This window comes from Anser anser (assembly GCF_964211835.1).
Source record: "Anser anser genome assembly, chromosome: 2".
In the NCBI taxonomy this organism is placed as follows: Eukaryota; Metazoa; Chordata; class Aves; order Anseriformes; family Anatidae; genus Anser; species Anser anser.
The window spans coordinates 100378124-100391228 of NC_139721.1; the positions used below are offsets into that span (position 1 = coordinate 100378124).

Genomic DNA, 13105 nt, shown 5'->3' on the forward strand with positions numbered 1-13105 from the left:
AAGCACTACTAGAATATAATCAGTAATTTTAGCTCTAAGCAATCTTTAAAGTGGCTTTGGCTTTAAAATAACAGTTTTTGGGATTTACAGAGTTCTTTCCATATTGAAAGTGTTGAACAAGGTAACCAACCTTCACACCGTTAGGCTGTACGTAATATTCAGGATGGGAAAGAGGCAAGTAGGAGGAAATAAATTCCTTGGGGATAGGAAACACTTCACAATTTTTGCAGTTGCTGCTGCTCAAGGTGAGGAGAAATTCTGAACAGTGGTTTTACAGAAGTTCAAATTCTTACTGGATTCCACTTCAATTGTACCAATTACCTCACAGTTTTGAACACGTTCATCAGAAATGGTCAGGAAGCTTCTTTACATAAGAAATACATTCAAGAGAATTTTTAAGCTTGTGGGAAGGGGTGAACAAAAATTGTCCTGAATGAGAAACACAGCTGCATCTCTTAAGGTCACCACACTTCTGTCTGGCATTTCCAAGAGCGAAAAAGGTATTTGTGTGCTCAGCGGCACAGACTGAATAACGTCAACGTTTCTAGGACACATCTTCACGGTAAAGCACAGAGCTAATACTGTATGTGTGTGCACAGTGAGTCTGCTAGCCTTCCTGCAATCCCCAGATCTACAGCACAGCAGAGTGCAAATCCAGTGATTTCAGAGTCCACGATTCCTCCCTGCATTCCCCCCTGCTGCGCAGGACCCAGCAGCTACACGAAACTGCTCCATAGCGGTTCCCACCAGGTCACCAAATATCCAGGACAAACGTGGTTTTCTGATATTCTGCCTGGCAAGTTTTTTGGGTAGAAAAGAAGATGCTTCTTGGGAGGTCAAGGAATGTGGCAGATACATCCTGAAAGATTAGCAGAGGCGGATGTTGCCCAAGTCCTCCAGAAAGTAAGCCAAAAAGCTTACGTTAAGACATACTTGTTATACAGCAAATAAAGACATCTGTATCTGATAAGTGTACTGTGAGAAGAGACCTAGAGCCAGCTGACAGGGAAGATGTGTCTACACAGGCCCTCAGGGCTTTGTAGCAAGTACCTTTGTGTCCAGCTTACCTCTTGAATAGAGGTAAAGGATTAAATTCCACATTTTACATAAATATACGATCCTTTGCCTTATGAAGTAATAGGATAAATCCATAGTCCTGCAACCTAAAGCATCCTTAAGCACAAAGCTGCTGGTTAGTGTGGTTAAAGGTATCTCCATTTTTCTTGTTGCTGATCTTGGACTGCTAAGAAATGATACCAAGAGGAAACCAAGCAAGGATGAGCCTGACTTGAGCCTAATGGTCAGTGCTCTCTGCTCAGAGGAAGGCAATCCAGGGTTTCAAACCTGATTTGCGAAATTGCTTCAGTTTCTTTAAATGGCTATCTAAAATTAAACATCTATGTTTCTGGGTGTAGGGAAGAGAACAGGAAACAGAGAAAAGTGAAAAAACCTGTGTTTATGGCACTCCTGCCCACAGAAAGTACTGGAAATCATCCAATAAACAAAGAAAAAAGTATTTCAAGACATTCAACCCCCCAGAATTCAGAGAAGCAGTAGAAATTTCAGGTCTTAGCCAAAATGTGCAATCAAGACGTTGAGAGGTTGCCAATATTGTGTTCTGTAAGAGTTGTGCCCATCTTCTCTGAGATAAAGGAAAGTGACAGCTGAAGGTCAGCACTTGAAGAGAAGGGGGAGAACTGGGATTTTCAAAAGAACACTGAAAACACATTGCTTTATGGTTTGGATAAGAGATTTCACTCTAGATCAGGTCTTTAACTACTTCTTCATACATCAGTCCACGAAAAGTTCAAACTGTCTCTCTTACAAAGTGGCAGAACTGGCCTTCGGAAACTCAAGGATCCATCCATTTAAATTCACAAACTGTGCCACATACTTCAACAGAACACAGATTATGCACAGTAATCTGGATTAAGAATACAGCATTCCAGTCTCTACACTGATTTCCTGTAAATTGTCACCATACCCTATAGTATGTGCAGGGATTCCTTAGAAACCACATCACAGTAGTAACACAAAAGCACTGCTAAGAATAAGAGGGCTTGCCAGTCTTTTTTTTTTTTTTTTATTTTTTTTTTTACTTTTCAGATCCTGATGCTATGCCTATTAGCATGTGTTGTGGTTTAACCCGGCTGGCAGCTAAACACCACACAGCCGTTCACTCACCCTCCCCCCTCCCTCTCTGGAATGGGGGAGAGAAACGGGAAAGTGAAGCCTGTGAGTTGAGATAAGGACAGTTTATTAAGACAGGATAATAATAATAATAATAATAATAGTACTACTACTAATAATGTGTATGAAACAAGTGATGCACAATGCAATTGCTCACCACCCACTGACCGATGCCCAGCCTATCCCCGAGCAGTCGGCCCCCCCACCCAGTCCAGCCACCCCTATATATTGTTTAGCATGACGCCAGATGGTATGGAATACCCCTTTGGCCAGTTTGGGTCAGCTGTCCTGGGTCTGTCCCCTCCCAGCTCTTGCTGCACCCCCAGCCTGCCCGCTGGCAGGACAGAGCGAGAAGCCGAAAAGTCCTTGGCCTGGTGTAAGCACTGCTCTGCAACAATTAAAACATCAGCACGTTATCAGCGCTCTTCTCATCCTAATCCAAAACGTAGCACCCTACCAGCTACTAGAAGGAAAATTAACTCTGTCCTAACTGGAACCGGGACAGCATGTTACATGGTGAAGTTCAGTTCCTAGCTCTATATTTAAGGACATGGATATGTGATCTGATTTTCAAAAGTACTGAGCAGTAAGCAAATCTCACTGCCTTATCCAGGAACTATTTCCTATTTTATAGCTTTACAAATCAGTCACGTGGATATTAATATGCTTAACCAGATATAGGAGCCTGATTTTAGACCTACATTTTGTCTTTAAGTTTTCCATCTGCCTGCAAAATAAAGCTATTACCTGCAGATCTATTGACCGCAGACAAATAGTTACTGGCTCCCCCCAGACATCCAATACTTCACTATACTACTCATGGAAGTGATCCATTCAAATATCCTGCTAAGCCAAGTGCAAAAAAGCAGAGTTACATTCCTGCTAGAAATGCAATTAATACTCTGAAAAGCTCTCCAGGATTTCATCAGATGCGCCGGCTAAACTAAGAACATACGATTTCCACAACACCTCCAACAACTGGCAGAGCAAACACAGGACGAAGGCAGGAATACCAGGGGAGCTAAGCTGTAAGAGTTGAGAAGAATCTTAGCCAAAATCTGAACCATGAAACCAAAGAGCAGCCACCTTGGCACCACATGGTGCAGGGGACTCAGGTTAGCCAGGAAGCTCCCTCAGCTCCACGTAGACTTCATCAGAGCACGCTTTCCCACATAAAAAACAGGTACTCACAGTGCATTAGTATAAGAAAACAGGAACTGAATGGTAGTAATTATTTTATTACACTAATAAGGGTTCATGACACGTGGAACCTCTCCAGCTGGGGAAGGCTACAAGGAAATTCATCCATTCTGAAGAGTGGAAGACTCTGGGCCTAAGGCTCACGACTAGTGCATTGACACTTGTCAAGCCATCTAAGGTCAAATGCATTAATTTCTCCCCTATTTCAGCTCTATCCTGCTATTTATACCTTTCAGAACGTGTTGAAAATCGGGCTGGAGCACCAAGATAAAAAGGGGAAAAAACACTCAAGTGTTTTTCGAGAGGAACAGGAACTCCCAAATGAAATCAGCCATTTAGAAAAGATCAGGCATGAAACCTGTTAGCAATTGAATGCAAACATAAATTAATAAGCATATGTATTAGTTATTCCTCACAGCAGTAAGTGGATTTAACAATGCAATCGTTTGGCCTCGTATTCTCCTGGGGTGAAGAATTACAATTGGTGGCAATAGAAATACACCTCCCAAAGCCTTTCAGAGCTTTATTAGATTTCTAGTCTGACTCACTCATTTTTCAGGCTGAGGCATTTTTTTTTTCTTTTTGAAATCATTAACAGTTTAATCATCCAAGAAGTGTTCTCATTATACAAGATTTCAGACCTTATAAATCCATAGAACAAAGATGAGAAAGACATACCGGGTTAATTGTTCCATCTCCCAATACCACTATAGGATGGATTTCTGTAGCACATTTCTCAATATATTTTCCTGTCTCATCTTAAATGGTCTTCCATTTATTTTGGATGACTACAGAATAATTCAATTGTTTCATCTCAGGAGCGTTTTTAATGATATTTGAGAACATTTTCTACCCTAAACGTCCTTATTTCTACCATCAAAACTGAAACTGTATAAGATGAATCTTTCACCAAGGATGCTTCCATACTTAAACATTTTAACATAGGAGTCAAAACCATTGCTGCTCATCATACAATAGCGTGATTTGAAATATAAGAGCATAATAACAATGATAAATAAATATATATATTTATATGTGGCAACTGTTTTGATGGCTAGAAACACAAAGCTTAAGAATAATCAGATAAGCAATTTATGTCTACCTGTAGCTCCTTTAGACCCACAAGGATGTGTGAAAGTTCTCTCCTAAAAATTCACCTGCACTTCAGTGGTTTTGTTTTTATGACTGCTACACTGAACTGACAAGGATTTTGTGGCACTGAGGTACTCTGAACTGAACGAGCTAATACTATCGTATTATCTGCTCTCCAGATGTTAGGTATTCCAATTAAATTCTACTGACCCTTCATATAACTCCTGAAACAATATCAAGAGAGCTAATGAAGCCTGTCATCTGTCTGTGTGGCTTTTAAAGTATATTAGGATTTTCTTTAACAGCTCAACACAAGTAGAAACTGTCCCCTCTTACACTTACAATTCTCCATCCACAGAGTAGCTTGGAAATGAAGTTCATGCAGTTACATGGAACTGCAGAAATTACCCAACAGGAATTCAAGTTAGGGTTCAGCTTGCAAATGTTCATGTGATCATCTCTCACTTTCCTACCTATTTATTTGAAGAACACATAAACTAAATTGGATAACTCATGTCCTACCACCTCAGACAAGATCACCTTGCAGTCTGACTCTCCCTGGCAGACAAGCACAGCTTACACATGCAGGTGCACATATCTGTACGCACACACATGTGCATGTCATATTGGCTGTTGTTCTTCAGGAAGCCCACGAGATCTAAACCATGTCTTATGCATTCCCAGCTCTGATGTTTTGCCTCTGCCTCTAAGCAGGAATATAAACAAGTTGGACAATTACTGGCCAAGCCTTTCATTGCTTAAGAACAAGCATATAGAAACATGCATACCAGAGGCACTGATTTCCACTAATTCTTACTTCAGCAAGTTTGCTAATTACAAACATTTCAGAGGTACAATACATCTGGATACCTGCTGTTCTCACTCAGCGCTGAATCTCTTCCAGACTTGTAAATCCTTCCTCATTATTGCCATTCAACAAAAAAAAAAAAAAAAAAAAAAAGAGCAGACGAACGCAATACTCAGCCTAATCCAGTGTATGCTCAGGGTGGGTCCTTTCCAGATTTCCTGGCATGAACAGCACCCGGTCCCTGCCAGTTCAGCACTGACTCTGACCAAACTTGTCTAGAGCAAAAGACTGACACTACCAAAAGGATGGCAGAGGGAGGAGTGGAAAGCATCATTTTCAGCAATCCCACCCTGCCTGATGGAAAAAGAACAGCGATAAAGTAGGAAGAGTGGCACACGGCAGATCTCTGCAAGAATAAAGGCAGAAGGGAATGTGGGAGCTTGCCCTGTCCAGGGAGGAAAGGGAGCTTAGTGGCAAGAAGTTTCACCTGGAACACAGCAATTTGGCTGACTCCTGCAGTCTCCCAGAAATCTCCTATATGCCTGGGTATAAAATATTTGATCGCCACCCTTCCCACAGATCCAGCTCCAGACAAGTACATGAAGCTTCTGAGGCTTCAGCTGTACCAGTAACTTAAACTGCCCTGGCCTCCAAGACAGGGAAAGACCCTTGGAGCATCCTAGCAGCTGACCCATGCCTGGGAATGGTTTGCAGTAGCTGGCACAGGTTGAAACCACGGCAAGAGCCACTCCGGCAGCCTATCAGGATAAAGATGTCACTCCAACACCTAGAAACGCACCAGGCACAGTTCAGTTTGCTGGTGGAGACCTGACTTAAGCAGGCATGGTGGCATCTCTGTGCTTTGAAGAAGGTGCCACTGGCAAACCTGGATCACGCTGTGTGGATGAACACTACATTTCAACCTGTGTAGATCTGTCACTGCCTTGTGCTCAGTGTGAGATATTGATTGGGGGGATGTTTTAAAAAAACAGAGAGTGCCATTATTAACACAGCAAGCCAAAATTACTACAGGTGTTCATAATTCAGCTTCATAAAAAATACTCCTATGCTTTCTCATACCTGTCGAGTAAGCTAGTTTATGTCCAAATACTTTTCAAACATGTATTTCCAAAAATAGTGCTTTGGTTTAAAAACGTGAAGCCTGTCCCAGAGACGTGCAGCCTCAGACACCCAGAGATGCAGCACCGTACCCAGACTCTCACTGGAAGTCTGACATAGCTGGGAACAGAACGTCCTAAACATTTTCTGTCTCTTATAAGCAGTTTTATGACAGACCATTCCCAAAATCCTGAAGACGCTGACGCAATTAAATCTACTGAGAATATTTTCCTATAACAAAATGGTGTCTCCATCCACACAACAGCAGGTGATTTTATTACAGTATTCAAAACAGACAGAATTCTAGCATACCACATTTTAAACTCTAAGATACATTACTGGATACTACCAGAACAAATCCCCGCTGTATTTGGCAGGAGATCTTTGTCTTTCCTGGTTGACATGTATTTATACAGTGGGTATACAAAAATAAATGTTATAGTACAAACCACTTACAATGAACGAAGCCAAACCATGTTCTAAATACACATTAATTTCCCTGAAGTAAGAAAATTTATTAATTTTTTCCAGTGGACGGAGGTAGCAACTGGATTTGGAAGGCAATGAGGAAGTTAATGGAAAGTCATCCTCAGGGTGGGAAGTTTTAAAGTTCATAATACACACTCAAAAAGTAAAATCTTTGTTTCTCCACCCAACCTTGATCCATCAGAGATTTTCTGTTTGAACAAAACTGAGCTGGCTAGCCACTGACAACTTGGAAGGCTGTAATCTTCTCCACATAACCAGTCTCCACCCAATAATTGTACAAAAGTTGCCAAGGCATCTATCAATAGACATGTACACATAGCCCGTAAGAATTTGCTTTTGCTACCACAAATGATTACACCAAGCTATAGCAACCATAGTTTCTGGTAAGCATATACAAGAACTCTAGAAAATGACTAAGTTAGTGAGAAATCAACTGTTGCTGTATCCTGGACCAGTGTAGTTACATTATTTTGAACTAGGAGAGCCTCTTTGCTTAGAAAAAAAAAAAGCCAATGCATGAAGTCCCACAATAGCATCATGCTCATTAGGAAATTTCTGTGAAGATCCTTTTCCTCAAATTACTCAGAAGTTTAAACTATTTATCATATTCTGATTGCCTTAAGGCCAGATCATTTAGGAAAAGGAGGCTCCCCTCCCTGAATAGTCATAGGTATGTTTGTTTTTAAATACAAGCATCTTTTTGCACTGCCTTACAGTAGAAGTTGCATTATTTTAAAATAAACACGATCAATAAGTTAAATAAGTTAAGGCATTCTGAATGAAAACCGCATCAATGCAATCCTTTACTAACTCTAGCTCTGTTTTGGTCTAATCAATTAGTACAAGACAGTTTTCTCACATACAACGTAATGATTTAAAGAACTGATTTAAAGAATGAATACCCAACATAATCCTCTTCAGTGGTTATGCCACCAGTAAGGGATACACCTTCCCACTGGTGGGTGCCTATGAACTGTTTCCAAGCTGACTCCTTAATGCATTGGTGCAAAGCACCATGAAGAACTTTGTATGTTCAATATAACCTTTAATTCTTACATCAAGAGGTTACTTCATACTTTTTCCTACCTGCTTGTTTGTGAACCACAGTGCTGTAATTCTCCTTGAGGGAAGTCATGCACACGTGCAGGGAACATCTGGGTCATGAAAAACAAACTAAAATCCACTGAAGCAATCATTTCAGCTTTGACATCACTTTAGCTTAAATAAAATCATATCCAAGTGACTATGAAGCCTGCATGTTTGCAAGATGTGTGGCTTTTCAAGTGGGTCTAACAGACCTGAAGCAGGATATTGACAGATGGAAGTCTCCCCCTCTCCTGCCCAGTTACAGCTCCCTCCCATTTCATCAGCTGTTCATTATTTCCATCATCTTCTGCCACTTTCATTCGCAGAAGTTAGCCACCTGAGCTTATCAGCAAAGCATCAACCTGTAACAACAGGTACCTTGAAGCAACAGATGCAACATTTCCAGCTTCAAAATGCCACTTCTCACTGGATCAACAGGATCTAAGACTTCTGAAATCACACACCACTAGCTACATTTAAAGACTTCAGTACTAGCATTAATACTATACTTGTCCATCTGCCTCTACCCTTTTGAAATCTTGCTGTTTTCACAAGCTAAATGTGGTACCTGTGCTTCTCCTGCTAAGTACTTATCTCAACGTTATCTGGAGCTGATATTCAGAGGGAGTTGGATCTTCTGAAAACAGAACCTACTAGATCTTTTCTGAGTTGGATTTCCAAAACGTAACATCTCTCCAGAATCGTTATATTCTTTGAAAATGCAAGTCCTTTGTTACATAAACTTTGTTTCCTACTATTCCTCTTGGCCTTTAAAAACAATTCTGCTTGCAAGATGACAAGTATCCTAAGAGAGAACACTAAGCCCCGATTTTTCCATGAAATCGGTCTTTGAGGATCCTGTCACAGTGCCTCGAGGCTACTCAGCCAGGGCTTTGTCACCATGACTGCTACGCTGAATGCGAAGCTCTGCCCACTTCCTTAGCTGAAAGCACACTTGCAGGCACACCCCATGTCAAAATCCTTTTCTTACTAAGCTAAGTGAACATCTGGAAAGCAAATGGAAAGGGATTGTTAAACTGGCTCCCTCTCATCCAAATTACACAAGAAAACAAGTCAGGGAAATTCCCAACATATTTTTGTTTCTGCTTTATAATCTCAGTATTTAGGTATTTTAATATTGATCTGAGAGTATGCCTGCAGGGCAAGATGTGACCTTTGGAGTTTAAAGCCAGTGGGTAAAGTGTCCAACCAGTTTAGTTCATGTAACATTCAGTTTCCATCACACTGCACAGGTTCCAAAGTTCTCTACAAATTCCTGTTGTGTGTTTGCAACAATGCAACATTCAGGTACTTAAGAGACACACCATCCCTCTTCATAAAAATAAGTTATTATTCGATTCCCTTGTCATTCATTCACTTAAACATAAACTTAAATACTCAGTTCTCTAAGTACAAGAATTACAGCAAAATGCAATTCCAAACACTTGGGTATATGACATTTTTTTGTTTTTGTTTTTGTTTTTTTGTTTGTTTGTTTGTTTTTTTGAGTAGTATTTAGGGACCTGTAGGTTTCAGTGCAACAGAATATCCTTACGAGCAGCATCAGAAAGCAATGCTACAGATGATGATGCAAGCATCTCTTTATATATCAAACTTCCCAAGGTTAAAAAAAAAAATAGATTTAACAATCCACTGTAAAAAGCCTAAAATTCCAGACAAACTTTTCAGAGCTTAAAGGAAAAAAAAACGTTTCCTATTCAGAAGCTATACCAAATCGTAACTCTATAAGTATGCTTTGGAAATCAAACTTGACTGGATACAACCCCAAGAAACTTGATCTAACTTTTATGTTGGCTCTTCTTTGAGCAAGGAACTGGATCTCCAAAGGTCTTTTCTAGGCTAAATTATCCCGTGATTCTGCAAATGAAGAAGTTTTGCAAGCCACAGTCGTCTGATTTCCCTGCAGAGCCTCAAGCCTCACGGTTGGATGCTCCAGTCCTGGCACAGCAGGAGGTGGAATTGTCCTGCAGGCTCCTTCCTTGGCAGGCTGTCCTGCACCTAAAAGGACCACACACAAACTGGAGCCTTTTGAAAGGTCACTAATGGGGTCTCTCTCCTTGACCTGCTTTCATGAACCTTGAATATGTTTAATACCTTCATAAGCACTGTCTTGATAACTCTTGTCAAAACGGCCCAAAATTTTCCAAAGATACCAGTGAGGTCAAGACAGATGAACGGACAGGCAGCCCAACCACGTACACTTCATTTCCTAAGGGAATGTTTTGGGGGAAAGAAGGATCCCCACTCTCTAAATGATGAGTGTTTGAAAATTATATGAATTCTCTTGTTCTGACCAAAATTAAAAAAGACTGTTCTGAAACGCAAAGGAGCAAAACAAGATCCTATTTATACACTGCTGTACCTACACTTCACTTTTTTCTGAAACAGAATCACTATTTCAGTAAAGCATTTTCTGCAATAACAACAGCAGAAGGGGTTTCCCCTGCCACATGATTGGATGTGAGGAGCCCTCAAGAAAAGAGGGCAGTGGGCCAAGCAAGGTATTCTTAATTCCAACCATCATTCTTCCCTCCTGCAGGTGGGTAAAGTCCCTGTGTCCCTTCCTGGACCCAACCCTGTCCCTACAAGGCTAACAAAGCCTTGACCTGAAAGAAAAGCTGGGGCTAAGTCTTTCATGAGAAAGACTTCCATCATTCAGAAAGGGAAAAACCAGAAGGAGCAGCACTTTTCTCACCCTTTCCCTCATTCAATGTCTTTCTGCCCAGCACAAACAGTTTGAAACAAGCAAGTAACCTCACCTTTTGCTGCCCAACCCTGTCAGCACAATTCTTTACTACCTCATGGAAGAGCAATGACATCAGAAACAGTAGGGACAATACAAAAAGACTACTGGGTACAATGGCTCTAAGCTTTGCCATCATTTTTTACATCCACTTCTCCTGTCAGTTCAGGATTAGAGCATGCCACGGGCCTAGGGCAATAACATAGTCCAAACCTGACCTGATTCCTTTGTGCTATCTTTTGTCCTTTCTTCCAGCGGAGAACGGGCTTGAGAGGAGGTAGTTCCTTGTCCTCTTTACCTCTTTCTAGCACATGTTCCCCAAGACTGTAGGCAGCTTCAAATACAATTGGAGATATGACATCTTTGACTCTTTTCTGTAAAAGAAAGTGGACAGAGATATTACCTTCACATACAAACAAGCAGATTTTTATACACAACAGTTATACACACAATTTAAGCGGAACTTATATTCAACACTGCAGACATGAAGCAGATTTCTCTGTTCCCCTTGGTCTGCTCAGTGACATACAGGAAAAAAGCACATTATACCAAAACAAGAAAGATCAAAACAAAGCCAACAAAAAATGAGTTACTCTTTTGGTACTCTTGGTTCCACTGAAGTCATTGGCACATTTGCCACACCTGCAAACCAAGTGTTTTTCAATAAAACCAAAACACTTTCTAAAAAATATATAAATTAGGACGTATTTCCTTTAGTACAGCAAAATTTGGAAGCAAACAGTAAGTCTTCTCTGGGGTTTCTCAATCCTCAACTTTGAAGTCACCTCTACTGTGCTTCACACATTTAAAAAAAAAAATGAAACCGTCTGGCCTTGTTTTTTGTGTTTTTCCTTTGTTTTTTGTCATGCTCCCCACAGTATTAATGAAATTATTGAATGGTTAAATGTAGCTATAAAAATTAAGGCCACAGACATGCAGGACCAAGAAAAGCCATCTTCCAGCATGTTTCTGAAAGGAAAACTCACAGCTTTCTCCACCCTCAGAGCAGTAACATTTGCAGGAAATATGGAAGAAAGTTTTTCAGTTTCTTTTAATCACTGTGTTCTAGGCTTCACACCAGAAGTACTATAAATGGTGCCACATTGTTCTTTTATCCTATCAGACAAATAAAGTGCTCATTGTGCTCTGTTCAGTCTTGACTTCCAAAATCCAATTTACCAGGAAATAGAACTGGCAGACATCCTACCTTTTCATGGGCAAACATCCCTCTTAAATTTCAGCTACTTAAAAGACTGTGTGTAAATTCTATGCGGATTGAGGCGATAAATACCATAAGTAAGGACAACAAATCTTCAAATGGGCCAACTCTCAACTTCACCTTGAATCCCTCAAAGGGATGAGACATCAACATCTTCAGCCTCTACCACTCCTACTCCCTTGGGTAGGAGTTGTGCCACTGAGAGATTAGAAAATACCAATGCTAAAATTCACAGAAGCTACTAGTTTTGCTCTCCCAGAGAATCACGTGTAATAACTTCAGTGAGGATTGTATCAGCATACGAGAAGACTACACATACACAGAAACAAGACCATAAAAAGCATACCATGAGGCAGCAGTGAAACACAACAATTCATCAGGCAAATCACCACCTAATCCAACCCTATGCAGCCAACTGTGTCAACACAGAGCAATTAAAACTGTAGGCAGTGAGTCAAATTAAAATCCACCTATAGCTTTTCTAGCTCTGGTACTGCAGTATGGCAAGAGTAAATGCTTAATGACTTTTAAGTGTTTTAGTATGATCTTGCAGGGTTCAGTCCAACGCCCTTTGAAGTCAAAAGACAAGTTTCCCATTTACTTCAATGAATGTTGGAGTGTGCCCATATTGTTCACTGGTGTCTCTTTCTGTTTCATTTTAGTGGTGAAACTGTGACTTCCAGCAGCTAGATTAATTACATGTGTGGATATTCCTCCACCACAGCCCTGGGGAAATGTATTTCACATACCCACTTGTCTTTAATTAAGGATGCAAGTATGAATCCTACCCAGTTATTAATTTTGCCACATGTTCAGTCCCTTCTGCTCACAATCTTAAAACACGAAGACAACATTATGTGGGATTTTTCCTAAGACAAACACAAGACAGTTCTCTCTCTCAGGTATACCACAGACTGTCTGGGAAGTGAGTGCGTAATGAAAATACTGAATATTTGCCCAAAAGCAATCTGGAGAAGCATTATTTTAAGTTGGAAATACACCCATTTTCTTTCTCGGACAGTCTACCTGCTTCCAGTAATTGGATCATGTACTGGTGACACTGCACATGGACCACCTTTAAGTATTCCTGAAGTATTCCTGATTTCTAAAAGTTGAAAGATGCAATGACAATCAGGTT

At 40.6% G+C, this 13105-nt stretch overlaps 1 protein-coding gene across 4 annotated transcripts in view; it reads right to left on the bottom strand.

The window, feature by feature from the left end:
• The window catches only part of ITGA9 (integrin subunit alpha 9), a 217515-nt gene that overhangs the window by 96775 nt on the left and 107635 nt on the right, over window positions 1-13105 (bottom strand). For all 4 annotated transcript variants that reach the window (XM_083824914.1, XM_083824915.1, XM_083824916.1 and 1 more), the window contains exon 16: window positions 10967-11122. In XM_083824914.1, the coding sequence (XP_083681040.1) occupies window positions 10967-11122 (156 nt within the window). The remainder of the gene's footprint in view (window positions 1-10966; window positions 11123-13105) is intronic.